The sequence below is a fragment of the Olea europaea genome, unplaced genomic scaffold, assembly GCF_002742605.1.
Source record: "Olea europaea var. sylvestris unplaced genomic scaffold, O_europaea_v1 scaffold2470, whole genome shotgun sequence".
Lineage (NCBI taxonomy): Eukaryota > Viridiplantae > Streptophyta > Magnoliopsida > Lamiales > Oleaceae > Olea > Olea europaea.
This window is the reverse complement of record NW_019242913.1, coordinates 34,354-49,855: the sequence shown is the minus strand read 5'-3', so window position 1 is coordinate 49,855 and position 15,502 is coordinate 34,354. Positions and strand designations below refer to the sequence as shown.

At 35.8% G+C, this 15,502-nt stretch overlaps 2 protein-coding genes across 2 annotated transcripts; one reads left to right on the top strand and one right to left on the bottom strand.

Annotated features, from left to right (window-relative positions):
• Positions 1–3,546: 3,546 nt before the first annotated feature.
• LOC111382302 (60S ribosomal protein L32-1-like) lies at positions 3,547–4,320 on the bottom strand. The gene is made up of 3 exons (XM_023006223.1): positions 4,290–4,320; positions 3,760–3,886; positions 3,547–3,676 (listed from the first exon to the last, which is right to left on the bottom strand). Exons 1-3 carry the CDS (start codon positions 4,318–4,320, stop codon positions 3,547–3,549), a joined length of 288 nt encoding a protein of 95 aa, XP_022861991.1.
• Positions 4,321–13,867: 9,547 nt separating this feature from the next.
• LOC111382312 lies at positions 13,868–14,421 on the top strand. The gene has a single exon (XM_023006241.1). The coding sequence runs from the start codon at positions 14,015–14,017 to the stop codon at positions 14,369–14,371; it is 357 nt and encodes a 118-aa protein (XP_022862009.1). The 5' UTR covers positions 13,868–14,014; the 3' UTR covers positions 14,372–14,421.
• The last annotated feature ends 1,081 nt before the right edge of the window (positions 14,422–15,502 follow it).

The window sequence follows — 15,502 nt, the reverse complement described above, 5'->3', positions numbered from 1 at the left end:
AAGTTGAATCATGATGGCTAGGACAGAAACCAAGTGAAGTAATCACAGTGGAAAACTTCTCAAATCAAGCTCAAAGTGCCTGTTTGAGACTGTAGAGAGCGTTTCGAAGTTTACAAACTTCTCCAGTTGATGGAAAATGCCAAGAGGGAGAACCATATAGACCTCTTCCTATAGATCTCCATTCAAGAATGCATTTTTAACATCCATCTGAGTTATACTCCCTCGACGAACAGAAGCAATTGCTATAAAGGTAGGAACTCCTGAGAATACTCATTTGCATCTAATCAAGCTTTATATCTTTCAACAGATTTATATAACTTCGTTTTGATTTTATGGACCCAACGAGAACTAATTGCTCGTTTTGCTGGTGGTAGAGATACCAAGTCCCAAGTATGTGTCTGATGTAGAGCAATAAGTTTCTTAGCCATAGCTTCGTGCCAAAGTGGATCACAAACTGCCTCTCTATAGGACAAAGGCTCAGAAAGACGATGAATAAAAGCTAAAAAAAATTAAAAAACCAAAGCAACAAGAGTAAGCAAAGTCTGGTAATTGAGAGGACTTATGAGTATGCGTAAGATAACAAGGAGGAGGAGCCACAGTCTAAGACCTACAAAGAGAATAATATTCCTGAAAAACTAATAGATGGCAAACCTAAAGAAGAAGCAGACATTGCACGGGGCAGTGTTGCATTTGATTACGATGTTAGAAACTTTTGAAACTGCTCAAAATTAGTGGATCTAATGAAGGTGCAGCTACTGCAGTATTAAGTTGAGGTGTTGGTTTCCAAATTGCCAAGGAGGAAAAACTCATCGTTACTATTGTTGTTGGGGCCATTGTTGTTGCTATCGTTGTTGAGGTTACTGATGTGTAGCTCTATTCAACAATAGAGGACATTATCCCTTTTAGTGACCTTTCTGCTTGTAGAAAATGACTTTTATCATGTGCAACATTCAAAGGCGAACTACTTTGATTACTGGCATGTGACCTCTGAGGTGCTTTGAATATAGATGGAGTAGTAGATGATGGAGCAGTCCCCTTGTCTGCGTGAGATTTAAGGGATATCTCCTTAACCAATAATTGACTAACCACAGAGTTAACAAAAGGAGAAAGACTAAGATGTAAGATTGTTCCACGAAGTCTCTCAAAATCATCACATAGCTCCATCAAAGATTGAACCAATAGTTGTTCTTCCCGTCAAGCGATAAAAGGTTCTTATAATCTACAGGTTCTGTAAGTGCTAATTGATCCCATAAATCCGTCATAGAAGAATAAAATTCCTGAATACTCGTACTACTTTTCTATTGAAGAGCACAAATATCTGTCTCTAACTGATACTATTTTCCAAAATTAGACTGTGTGTATATTCTAGATGAGTGCTCCCAAACTTCCTTAACAATATCATACTTAGCCAATTGTGTGCTATCGATTGCACTACATAATTATTAATCCAAACAACAATCTTCGAATTATAATATTCCCAGGTATCTACGACTCTACATAATTGACGTCCTTGTCATTTTTTGGTTTAATGGAAGTGCTCGAAACATTAGCTCATATCTGTTTGCCCTTCAAAAAATTTCTCATCACATAACTCCAATAAGAATATTTTTTCCCATTTATTTGCACATTAATAGACTGAAGAGAATCATCCTAACTTCCAGCCATTGCAAAATAAACAAATAACAAACAATATGAAAAATACACAATATCGAGATGCAAAATCAAACCAAAACCAAACAAGAATTAATGAAAGCCAAATCACAATCAGTATCCAAAATTCAAAATACAGGAACGTATATCAATTCAAACCAATTCCCAACTTTAAAATTATCTAACCAATTTGATTGAATTTCAAATTCCGACTCCAATGAAATTCCCAACTTTGAAATTATCCAACCAAATTAATTGAATTCCAAATTCTGGCTCCAGTGCTATAGTACATATTCAGCCAATTCAATTTAATTCCAGACTCTAACTCGATGCAGCATTGTCCAAAATCAACATACGAGTGCACGGAAAAAAGACATTAGAATTCACAACATTTTCCTCCAAATCGAATTCAAAATAACAACACCAACCTTTATATTGAGAATAACGTGAAACTAGTGGATGAATCTAATTCAAATCGCTGTCAAGAATTTGCTCCAAACGAAAATTTCAGATTATTTTCATTCAAAAAGCCACATGATGTCTACCAAAAACACCTAATGTCAATGGATGAGATATAAAATTCTTTAACAACCAATTTCATAAGATGGCGGCTCTGATACTATGTTAAACCAACAATACAAAAATATAGATAGAAAAACAAAAAGGAGGCTAGGGTTTATTGATTAATCGAAAGAATGAAAATACAAGAAAATAAAGTTTTAAATAGTAACATGAGTAAAATGACTAATCCACCCTTAAGATAAAATAAAACCAATAAATTTAACAATATGTAGGTTGAACTTTCATTGCTGGGATCATATTTTATACTGGAAGCATCAATATATCAAAGTTAATTAGTGCAACCAGAAATATAAATAGGTTCACTAATGGATGAAGTTACATCAACATTTGTTATTGAGTTAAGATTGCAGTTGAACATACTTGCAGCCATAAGAGGAAGTGATGTCAACTGATCAATCAATTAAACTGCAATGGCAAGTTAAGGTACCTTTACTTGATCTGCAACCATTATTGCTTTCCTCCTAACTTCCCTTAAAGCGCTTAGAAGGGAAGCACTCTACCAAGAGGAAAAGATTCAAACCTTTCATCTCATATGACTCTAGGGTTGTCCTTGCAAGAATGACTTCTTTTTAAGTAGGGGATTATATGTGTATACAACCAAGAGTATATAAAAGGTAGCCTAATCTCATCTAGATGCTAGAAGAAATTCATTCAAAACATACAACACCTACTTGTTTATTATTTAATACTTTTTATGGTGACATTCCAACTTCTCAATTTGACTAAATAAAAACTGTAATTATTAACCGTATCTACATAAATAATTAAAAAAATATATGAAACAAAGTAACGATATTTTGGTCTTAATTGGTGGGTTCAGTGTATTATATATTCCCCGAACTATAAAGATGCTTTTGAGTGATGTAAAAATTACAGTCCTCTGACATGTGGGGTTCGCGATTATTTTAATAGCGAGCCCCATCCTTTACATACAAGAGAACTGTGCAATTTGTTGTACAATTTGTTATAGCACTTTTGCTTCAAGAAAGTACACGTCGTCTCTCTCCTTCCACACTACGCTCAAAACCAAACCAAACCAAAGGAATCTTTATGGGGTAATTATATTATCACTACAAATTTTATTAAATACACCACAATTTTTTTTTATTTACTAAAATATCCTTAAGTAAAATTACACAATTAGGGTTTTAATATACTTTTTAATTAAATAAATTATTGTTACACCACAAACATAAAACCTAATTTCTTCTTTTCATTTTCTCTTTCATTTTCCTTTTTCCCCTCAAGGTTAGCCGTGGCCATCTATTGGCCATCTTGTAATATTGCGTTGAAGAAATAAAGCCACTACACAGATCACTCATCCTCCTGACTGCTCAACCTATCCAATTTGTTGGTGACAAAATCCTCCAATTGTGCTGCACACTCAACAATTTCCTTCCTTTTCTTGGTTGAGACATTGTGTGCTATCTCCGCATAGTAAGTACTACAATTAAACAAATTAAACAGTCAACAACAATTTAAAAATGCCATAGTATCTTAGAACAAGATAGAAAAATGAATATTGACCTGTTGTGCATCATTAAGACCTCCAGTTCTGAGACATTGTGAACGACAAATTTCTTAAGTCCATCTGGGAGATAGTGGTGGGTTTTCTTTTCTGAACCGTAACCAACGTTTGGCATAAGGGTGCATCCTTCAAACAATAGCAGCAGGAGGAGATGAAGGAGCATCAATCGACCATTCTATATACCTCTATTCAAAGCTTTCTCCTTCGTCAGAAATAGTCTCTATGGTTGCCATCCAGGGAGAGCTCTAATTGCAAGTAAGTTGATATTTTGGCAATGAACGGTCCTGATCTCTTACTGATCTAACCAAATCGGAGATAAAGGGTTGAGAAAAAAGATGATTAATAATGAGAGGATGTGTACACCACATTTTTTTTTTCATTTTTAGTTTTTTATTGTGTTAGGAGTATAGTTGTAAATTTGTTGTGGTGTATTTATTGAAGTTATATTTTAAATGTGGTGTAATTATAATGTGGTGTAATAACTAAATTTTGTGGTGGTAATAAATTACCCATTTTTTATTGATTCTACCGTTAAAACTCTCCTTCACACGCACACACATACTAATAAATGGCAACAACCCCCTCCAAGATTCTAGGGGCATGGGTCTTGGAGGTCCAGGATTTAGTCTGGTGTAAGTTGAGATACCTGGATATAAAAAAAATAAAAAAAAATAAATGGCAACAACCCTATCGGTCCGGCCCAACCTCATCGTTTTGCGCTGCAACCCATTTTGCCAGACCCGGACCAAACCTCGCTGCTTGATTTAACCAATGTAATTAGGAAACTCAAGTCCCATCACCGCTCCCCGTGGGGCTACCGACGCATGTTAGCGACGAAGGTGCAAGCTGAGTCTCAAGCCAATGATTCGATTTATAAATGTGTACAGCCTTCTAATTACAATCAGATGCATTAGTATAGGAGCTATTAAGTTTTGTTAATGCTACTATTAATGCAGTCAATGATGCATGTGATTTTGCTTGAAGGCTCCACCATTCCTTATATGATATTCTCCACATGAATAACCACTCAAATCTCAATTGTTTTCTAATGTAGCCGACCAGGATTGTTAGGATTTTTAATTTGTTTCCTTAAGACCCTCCCTCAAGCTAGGGAGAAATGTAAATGAATTCACAGCTTGTTCCGAAGAGCAATAAAGGCCTCTTTTTACAAGGGCTTTGTGAAGACATCTACAAGTTGACATAAAGATAGAACGTACCACGTAATGAGAGTTCCCATGGCTACATTCAGTTCTGATGGTAGTAATAGCTTGTGGTTGTACATGTTCCATTAGCTCGTTGCTTAGTCGCACGACAATAAGTTCATTTCTTGGTCGATCGACGAGAACTGTATAATTGGTCATATAATCGTGTTTATATAGATACTTTTTTTACAACATCCTTAACTGGGGCGGTGAGAGGATTAGCCCAATTAACTCATTTTTTTGATCGACGAGTAATTGATGGAATTACGAATGGGGTTGGTGTCATAAGTTTCTTTGTAGGAGAAGGACAACAATCTCCTTGCTTGGTCGAACGACAAGAATTGCAATGACCATGATTTCCAATTATTCTATTTGGGTATAATCAAGTCAAGAAATATTGCATATAGAAGTTATTTCTGATTTGAAAGTGAAGCACTGCAGATCCTACTTCACAATTCTAAGTAACAATGAAACGAGCATAGCATCCTTCAAGATTAATACAGCAGGTTGGGGGTTTCGTTTCCCTTCTTCATCTGTTATCTTTTAGCTGGTTTATCATCATTAGCAATGTGACGATAAAGGCCTAAGCTTTTGATTAATGGAAATAATTGTTTTCACCGTTAAATGTGTGAATCTATTATGTGCAATCACCAAGTTCATTGCTATCTGATTTGTTTAAGTTACATCCATTGCAAGTTGCCTTTGCACTTGCTTTACATGTTCCAAATGCCTTAGAGTTTCAGGGAAAACTCATCTTCACAAGCTTATGTACCATCTCCTCATCACCAAGAGATGATATGAAAAATGCTTTTGTCCAGTGATGAGCTTGCCCTACAATGTTGGGTAGCCTCTAAAGTACTATTGTGCTGCCACGACATTTTTGGGGTTATCGAGTTTCAGAAGCAGTGTAATCCCTGTGCAGAAATAAGTGTTGTCTTTAAAGTGAGTGCAGGACTCCAATAGTCTTTCAAGCATATTGTTCCATTTTTATTAGGATACCATACTTCTGTCGCAAACTACATCTTGAGAGGCTCAGAAAGGTAATCATTAGCAAAGTTTTGTAAAAAAAAAAATATTTAAAGAAGCTAGAATGCAAAAAATTAAAAAAAAAATGGCCAGACAGGGGGCATGAAGCTGCTTGCCGGATACGAAAGCTTGTAAATTTAACCCAAAGTCAGAAAAAATCCATCCTAATACCATTAGAATTTTTTAATAGAAAAGTGATGGTGGCTATTTTAATTGATAATAATGTGCTCAATTTATCATGTGCAGCCTTCTGATTACAATCAAATGCTTATTATGGGAGCTATCATGGTCTGTTAATGCTACTATTTATGCAGTCATTGACAAATACAATTTTGCTTGAAGGCTCCACTGTTCCATTTATGATATTCTCCATGTGAATAAGCATTCTGATCTCAATTGTTTCCTAATGTAGCTTACTGTGGTTATTAGGATTTGAATTTTTTTCCTTAACACGCCATTGCTTTAATATCTATTCTTGGTTTGCTAAAATTCACTCTGCCAAGGTAATTGTTTTATAAGTTATAACTTTATAATTTAGCAATAACTTTGGAATATTCAAAATGTTAATTTTATTTTTTTGTTGTGCAGTCATAAGTTGATTAATTTTGAAGTGAAAGGTGTTTACCTATCAAAAATAAGACTGTTAAATCCACAAGGATGAATACTGTGCTGTGAACTTCTTTGCATACAAAGATGTAATTCCTTGAGTGTTGAGAGCAACGAGCTCTCAACCCCTTGCCCCAAATAGATCGAAGTATGTATATATTCACACATGCTTGTTTTAGCAAACACAAGCTAAAGTTTCAAGTGCCTTCTCTGTTACAAGCTTGCGTTGAAGCATAGCTTTTTTTTATTATATATCATGTATATTAATTAACTTATTTTAGATGAACGAGCTTACAGGCATATTACTTGTCTATTGCATTTATTCTTGTGAATATATATATATATAAGCTGCTCATGCAGAGGTTAACACAAAGGAAAGCAGGAAAAGTTGTGAACAACAGTATCTGTTATGCTGATGCTAAACATGTAAATGCTTCAAGAATGGGGTCAATGCCCAAGTGGCTCCAGACTACTGCCGGAAACTCACCTATCACAGTTAAAGTGCCATCTACCAGCAAGTTGGGTGTTCAAGCTGGGGTCTACGGAGCTTTAATGGTCATAATATATTTTAATGGAGCTTCAGTTGACAATTTTGCTCGATAATTTCTTCTTTCTTATTTCCTCTAATTTATACAATGGTGCATAGCTATATATGGAAGTTATACAAGGGAAATAATCCCTGATTTGGTGCACTATACAAAGTAATAAAATATACTAATATAATTTGCCTAATTAACTCTAATATCCCTCCTCAAATTGATGAAGGTAAGTCTACAAGCATCGCGGCAGCGAGTCTGAGATTTGGTGAAAATATCTGCAATCTGTTGAGTAATGGAAACATGAGGAAGCTCGATGACTTTAGACTCATAGGCATCTCAAATGTAATGACAGTCTACTTCAATTTGTTTGGTATATTCATGATACATAAGATTTGTTGCAATCTAAATAGCACTAGCATTGTCACCATGGAGAGAAGTAGGATGTGTTGGTGAAACGCCAAGTTTTGCAAGAATGCCACGCAGCTACACTACTTAAGAGCATGTAGTGGACATAGCATGATATTTAGCCTCAATGGAGGACTTAGAGACACGGTTTTGTTTTTTACATTTCCAAGAAATGAAAACATTACCCAAAAAGATACACCATCTAGTAGTAGATCGACGATAATCAAGACAACTACCCCAATTAGTGTCGCTATAAGCGGTAAGCTCAAGAGGCATCCCACGAGGAAAGAACGAACCACGATGAGGAGTCCCAATAAGATAACAAATAATGCGATGGACCGACCAAGTGAAGATGACGAGGGTTGTCCATAAATTTGCTAACAGTTTGAATCGCGAGAAAGATATCCAGACATGTGATAGTAAGATAAATGAGACTATCTACCAAATTCCGATATAAAGTAGGGTCCAGAATAATATTGCCTTCGTCTTTTCAATATTTAACATTAAGTTCAAAGGGAATATCAACTGAGGAGGCATCAGATAAATCAGTCAAATTGATCATGTCCTGAGTATACTTATGTTGATTTAAGAAGATACCATGTGATGTTGTATGAACTTCTAAGCCAAGAAAATAAGTTAGATGACCAAGATCTTTTATGTGAAAAACTGAGTGAAGATGTTGCTGAAATTTCTGAATGTGAGTACGATCAGATCCAGAGATAATAATATCATCCACATTAACCAACAAGAAAACGATGCTAGTAGGACTCCTGTGTAAGAACAGAGAAGCATCATATCGACTCTTAATGAAGGAAAATCCAAAAGAGTGCTGCGAAAATTGTCAAACCATGCCTAAGGCACCTGCTTAAGACCATACAGAGAGTGTTTGAGTTTACATACAGAATTAGCTAACGGAAGCGGCATACTGGATGGAAGTTTCATACAAATATCCCCTTTAAGATCCCCATGTAAGAAAGCATTCTTCACATTCATTTGATATAAAGGCCAAGATTGAGAAGCAACAAACGATAACAAGAGGCGAACGTTGGTCATTTTAGCAACAGGAGTAAAAGTCTCATCATAGTCAATTCCATACTCTTGACGATTATCCAAGGCAACCAACCGAGCTTTATAGCACTCAAGAGAACCATCATAATGGACTTTCACTGAGTGTACCCATTTACTTCCAATTGATTTCATAGTCTCTGGACATGATACAATATCCCAAGTTTGGTTGGCCTCAAGAACCTCAAGTTCTGCATTCATTACCTGTTGCCAACACTCTTGTTCCATAGCATGTCTATATGAAGAAAGAATGGCAATCGAGTTAAAAGTAGCAGACATAGAGCTATGGGAAGGAAAATCATACCTATCTAGAGGGCGAGTAACACAAGAAGTACGACGAAGAGTGACAGGCGGTGTAAGATCATCTAATGAAGGATCTGATGTCGCAGTTGGAGGATCTAAAAGGCTTGGAGGGACATTCGACTGACAAGTTAAACTCGGGCAAGACAGAGAACACAGGAGTAGGGACAGCAGCTTCTGAGATAAAGAAAGATTGTTTTTGAAAGAAAAAGACATTACGAGAAATCCTAATGCATTGTGCCTTAGGATCATAGTAGACATATCCTTTTTGAGTCCCACCATATCCCAAAAAGGCACACTTAATAGATTGTGGTGTGAGTTTTGTCCTTTTAAGTGGTTGTAAATGAACAAAAAACACATCCAAAAGGTCTTAGATGAGAATATGTAGGATGTTGACCAAAGAGCTTATAAAATGGAGAGACATTGTGGAGAGTGGAAGAAGGAAACCGATTTATGAGATGTACAGTAGTACATAAGACTTCACACCAAAAATGAGAACGAACAAAAGACTTAATCAGAATAGCTCTAACTATGTCAAGAAGATGACAATTCTTGCGTTCTGCTACCCATTTTGTTGAGGATTAGAGGGACAAGATCGCTGATAAATAATATCTTTTGTCTGTAAGAACAATTGAAATGCATTAGATATATATTTCCCTCCCGAGTCAGATCTTAAGACTTTGATTGAAGAGGAGAATTGATTGTTAATGAGAACAAGGAAGGCCTAAAAGTCAGAGAAAACCTCACTTTTTGCTCAAAGAAAATAAATCCATGTAAAGCAACTATAGTCATCGATTAAAGTAACAAAGTATTTATAATGAGCATGAGACACTATAGGTGTAATACCCCATACATCAATATGAACAATATCGAAAATATGCGAAGCATGAGAACCATGAGACGGGAATGGGAAAGTCTTACTTTAACAAGCTTACATGAAGCACAATCAAAAGAGATAGATGAAACCGAAGCTGCATTCTTATTACCAAGCAAACCAGAATTTAACAAGTACTGTAAAACATTAGAGTTGAGATGACCCAATTTTTTATGCAAATCAAAAATATTAAAAGTAGCAGAATTACAAACAAAAGGAAAAGACGAAATCAACTTCGGTGAAATAAAAAATAGACGTCCCTCTTTAGGCCCCCTCGGGATAGTCCTCCTGGACATCTAATCCTACATGACAACCAGAAGAAGAAAAAGACATAGTATACTTGTTATCAACAATTGACCAATAGATACAAGATTAGTTGATAAACTAGGATAGACTAAAACATTCGATAAGTCTGGTGATCTATCACCTACGATTGAGATAGGAAGCATATTACCATCGGTAGTATGTATTTTGAGATTTCCAGTATATGGTCAAAGATTACTAAGCGATCGAGAATCATAAGTCATATGATTGGAAGCACCCAAGTCTAATAACCAGGAAGAGGGAAGAACTTATGGATTATCTAAGACACCTAAGGCAGACAACGCAGAAATGACCATTTGTTGGATCATCTTAGAAGTGATTAAGTTTTGGATAGGACTGGAAGAGCTGGAACTTAAGTAGGGACAACTGGTGGTGTAGGACTAGAGGCAAATGCAGCATAACTTGCCCCAGTCTTGTGTGGAGGATGAATAGGGCATTCCTTAAATGACTTCTCCATGCTTCTTGCAATAATTGCAAACCTTTCGAGGACATTGAAGAGTCATGTGACCAAACCCTTTACAACTGTAACGTTGCACATTAGACATATCCCGAGATTTGGATTTCCCTTGAGCCACATAGGCAATAAAAATCGGTGCTATTTGATTCTGTTGCTGTTCCAAAAAAATACAAGTGATGAGACGTCTTCCTCCCTCGGTAACTTGCCTAAACATCCATCTAGCATTGGGATAGATTCACAATTCATAATACTAGACCTGATGGATTCAAATTCTGTTCATAATTTCATGAGAAACCGATCCCTCTTTCTGACTTCATGTACAGCTTGGACAGCCATCACACTTACAGACGAAATCGAAGCATAGATAATATCTGTATGCTCAGTCCAAAGATTGGAAAACGCAGAATAATATTCTTCAATGGAGCACGATTCCTGAGAAAAATTAGCAAATTCAAATTCCAACTGAAGCCTCCTAGCATTGTTGCTTTGAGAATAGACCTTTTTTAAGAACTCCCACATAGCACGAGATTACTTATAAGGCCTCAAATTAAGAACAATTTGAGCATCAACACACCCAGTCCACAATTTAAGAATCCTTTGTTTTCCAAGCAATATACTTCTCCTTGTCCTTCGCTTGATCGAGAGGTGGAATGCTTCCATCGATGTGTCCCCATAGGTCGCATTTGCCGTCAACCAATAGCTAAAAATAAAATGCCCATGAAGAATAGTTTTTGCCAGTAAAACGAATGAAAACAGGCTCACTCTTCTCAATTGACATGATGATACTGTGTAGAAAATTAATCACAATCCAAATAAATTTTCAATCAAAAAAATCAACCCACTGTCACCGCCAACCAATATTTTTTTCAAACAAACACAAAAAATCCAACAGTCCAACAGAAGCCCCAACAGACGCGCAATTTACCCACTATTTTTTCTAAACTAATCACAGCCTTAAAAAAAAAATAATAATACCCAACCATACAGCCTACAAACAACGACGATGCGAGATGGAGAGGAGAGGAAACAGATGTGCTTCAACCAGAACTGAGCAATGAGCCTACCTGATGACGTTGACAAGAAGAACCGAGAATCAGTGATGCCTGAGATGCGAACCCAGAAAACTCAATCTCCCAAAATAACAACACGAAGATGATGCCGACGAGAAGAACCAAGAATCAGTGATGCCTGAGATGCGAACCCAGAAAACTCAATCTCCCAAAATAACAACATGAAGATGATGCCGACGAGAAGAACCGAAAATCAATGATGCCTGAGATGCGAACTCCGACCGAAGGTTACTATGAACCAAGAGACGATTTGCAGCTACCAGATGACTGCTTGAGTCACGACCTCCGGTGACTAAGAATAGAGAACCAACCCACTATTTACACGCACGAGTAAGTAATTCTAAGGCTTTGATACCATGACAATTTTGCTTGATAATTTCTCCTTTCTTGTTTCCTTTGATTTATACAATGGTACATAGCTATATATGGAAGTTATACAAGGAAAATAATCCCTGATTTGGTGCAATATACAAGGTAATAAAATATACTAATATAATTTGCCTAATTAACTCTAATATCAGCATCTTTAGTGGCCCTGAGTTCTGTGGCTGATGTCCCGGGGCTGATTTTAGCCACTAGTTTTGGTGCATCCTTATACTTCTTGACCAAGAAGAATGTGAAGTTAGGTAAGAAAATAATACTATCCTTTTCCATTAGCCATGAAATTATAAGGTGTTTCTCTTTAGATTTTTTTCACTCTTAATCATTGTTAACTGTGACTGCCTGGTTTGCATCTCTTGACCCTCAGAAAAAACGTAGGCCTGCAAAAAATATCTTAACACCATCAATTCGATTGCAGAAGAAGTAACCAAAGATTGAAAGTGGGGCTTTTAGGATTATGCAGTGAATCATGGATTATTTGCTTCATTGCATGAGCATACATTGCAAGTAATTGTATGTGACCCAATTTTTGCATGTTTGTGAATAACATCCTTTTAAAATCCTTATATTTACAGAAACTACTTAATAATCATGTATGAGTTTAGCAAAATCAATAACCTAATTTGCAACCTTTCTCATGCACCTTCATATGCTCCAAGTCTGAGTCCATTCAGGTCACGTGGTTCTTATGTATTGGGCATAAAAATTTTGTATTTCCAATACTTGCGGGATAGATTTACTTGGAAGCCTGCTCTTTCATTCTGTGTGCTTGTATTTTTTAGTTAGAGACTTGAGTCTCTTTGTGTTGTACGTGTGATGAACCTAGCTGTTTTAGGATTGTTTTTTATGATTATCGATTATATATATGTGTGTGTGTGTGTGTGTATATATATGTATGTACACACACACACACATATATATATATATATATACAGACTTGAGTCTCTTTGTGTTGTACGTGTGATGAACCTAGCTGTTTTAGGATTGTTTTTTATGATTATCGATTGTGTGTGTGTGTGTGTGCCTCTTGATTTCCAAACATATTGTAGTTTCTAGAACACAGGTATTGGCCCAGGAAGGAAATTTGTTATGGTGCTTGAGTGCAAAAAGGATTTATTTCACTACTTTTATTAACTCCTGTTCTGCTTGTAGACATTAAACTTTGGATTGTTGATAGTGTGACATCTATTCATATACATTTCTAGGTGTGTGGAAAGATAACAAAAATACAAGTTAGGGTGTCCAGTTCGGTTGGGTTCTAAAGAGAACCAAACCGATCCAAATCCGAATTTTCAAGTATTTAGTAAATGGAATAGTCGGGTCCAAATTTAATTATGGAATCGTTCGAATTCAATTCGATTCTTGGATTCCATACAATAATTAACTTTTTTAATATTTACAATAACGCTACATTAATTCAACTAATGATATGTTTAGTTTTAACTCTTACAAAATAATGTAATATAATTTTATATATTTTTGGCCTCTCTATGTTAAGTTCCTTATAGATTTGATTGTTAAAATCACAGGAAAAAGAAGATAACGAGCTCACAATAATAAAGAGAGGCGTAGCCGAGCATCCAATTCAATTTTTCCAAAACTATTGAAACACCACTACGATAAAATAATAGATTTGGATAAGACTTAGGTCAATTTAATTAAGTTGGCCTTGGACTGAAAATTAGAAATAGGAAAATTATATTTTGGGTTTAGGCTAAATCAATTACTTAGCAAATTTATTTAGGAAAAAATAAACTAATTTGGCTTATTTAAGATAAATAAATTTTAAAAAAATTAGGGAAATTCAGTTCTTGGTTTTACTGAACCTATTGGTTCTAAATTCATATATCCGTTCAGGTATTTAACTTAAGAATAGTGGTTTCAGTTCGGCCCGGTAGAGTCAGGTTTGGGAATTTTGTCCGTCTCTAATACAAGCTGTTCCTTATCATGGATGGTGATTGAATCAAGATAATTTTGGTTTTCAAGTTAAATGATCTAGGGTGTGATGATAGTGCTCAAGTTTGTTATGATACTTCAGCTTATTATGAGAATTATTGGGGGTTTTGCTTTTGTAGGGAAGGCAGCTGTCATAACAATAGGAGGCCTTGTGACTGGTGCTATTGTGGATTCAGCAGTTGAAAGTTGGTTGCAAGTTTCTTGGCATTCACACACCCGCTACAACTGTGAGCGAATTTGTACTCATTTCTCAATTTTTGATCTCCTTGTACCTGATATAGGACGGGGCAAAACCTTATTACCACTTAAGCCTGGGATAATTGTCTTTTCTAGGTTTTATAGTTGCTTATTTAGGATGTGTATTCCCTTAACCAGTACAAAGATAATGTTCAAGAACCTAAATTAGTGAGAATATTTACTTCTGAAATGTAATGTTACATGGCATTTGCTCTTCAATCCATGGAATTGTCATGTTTACTCTTCACCTTTGAAAAGCATGCAGTGGTCAATCTATCGTGATATTTAAGATGTAGCACAAAAAATTAGACTCGGCTCCAAAATAGCATCGCTTATATTTATCGTTGTTGGGCATAGACCTAATTGTTACAGAAATTGTTGGGAGTAGAAATAGGGTATGTTGCATTACCACAGAAGGCGATTGTAGCCAGACTGGTGTCATTACTGCAGGAGGCTATTGTAACCAAACTGGTGCATGATGATTGCAGTTATAGATGAGGAAGAGTCACAAACAAGAAACCCGTAGGAGAAGTTTGAGAATTGCTTAAGAACAGGAAAAAAGACGAGCAGAATTTTCATGGCTTTAAGGAATAGATTGGGTACAGTAAAAGCCTATTTCTTGATGCCTTTTACTGCTTAGAATGAAGCCAGTCATCCTCCTTTACCATCAATTTAAATGTTTCAGACACAAGGCCAGGACAGATAGAATAGGGAACGTTATGCCCTTGTTTGAGCCCCATTTTTTTAAAAATTCATTTTTTCAAAATTCTTTTTCAATTATACATTCTCTAATAATATAATATTACACATAAATCTAAAATTTTCCTTAATTTTTAACTGCGCATTCTCCATCAATTTACTATTTCAAAATACATTCTTTCTTTAAAATGGGGCTCAAACAAGGGCAAAAAAGTACTTTTTCCATGGAAGGCATAATTCAGATGATAAAATAGAATTAGCCCCTGTTTGGCCCTCATTCTCCTTTTCATTTTTTTGTCTCTCTTATTTTCAACCACACAATCTTCCATAAAATAATATTATACGCAAATTAAAAAAAAATTCATTCTTTTTCAAAAAAACATTATTCCAACCATTAAAATTCGAAACGAATGGGGGCCAAATGGAGGTTTAATTTCCCCAACCTTGTTCTATTTAACAATTAGCTCATATGTGAAAAATAAAAACTTATGCCTCTCAGGACATAGTTTAGTGATGCAAAGGATAGGAGTGAAATTATCTCACGTCTTGCTGACAGTCACAGTGTGGGAGTTCGATTCCTGAGACATAAAATTGGACTCCT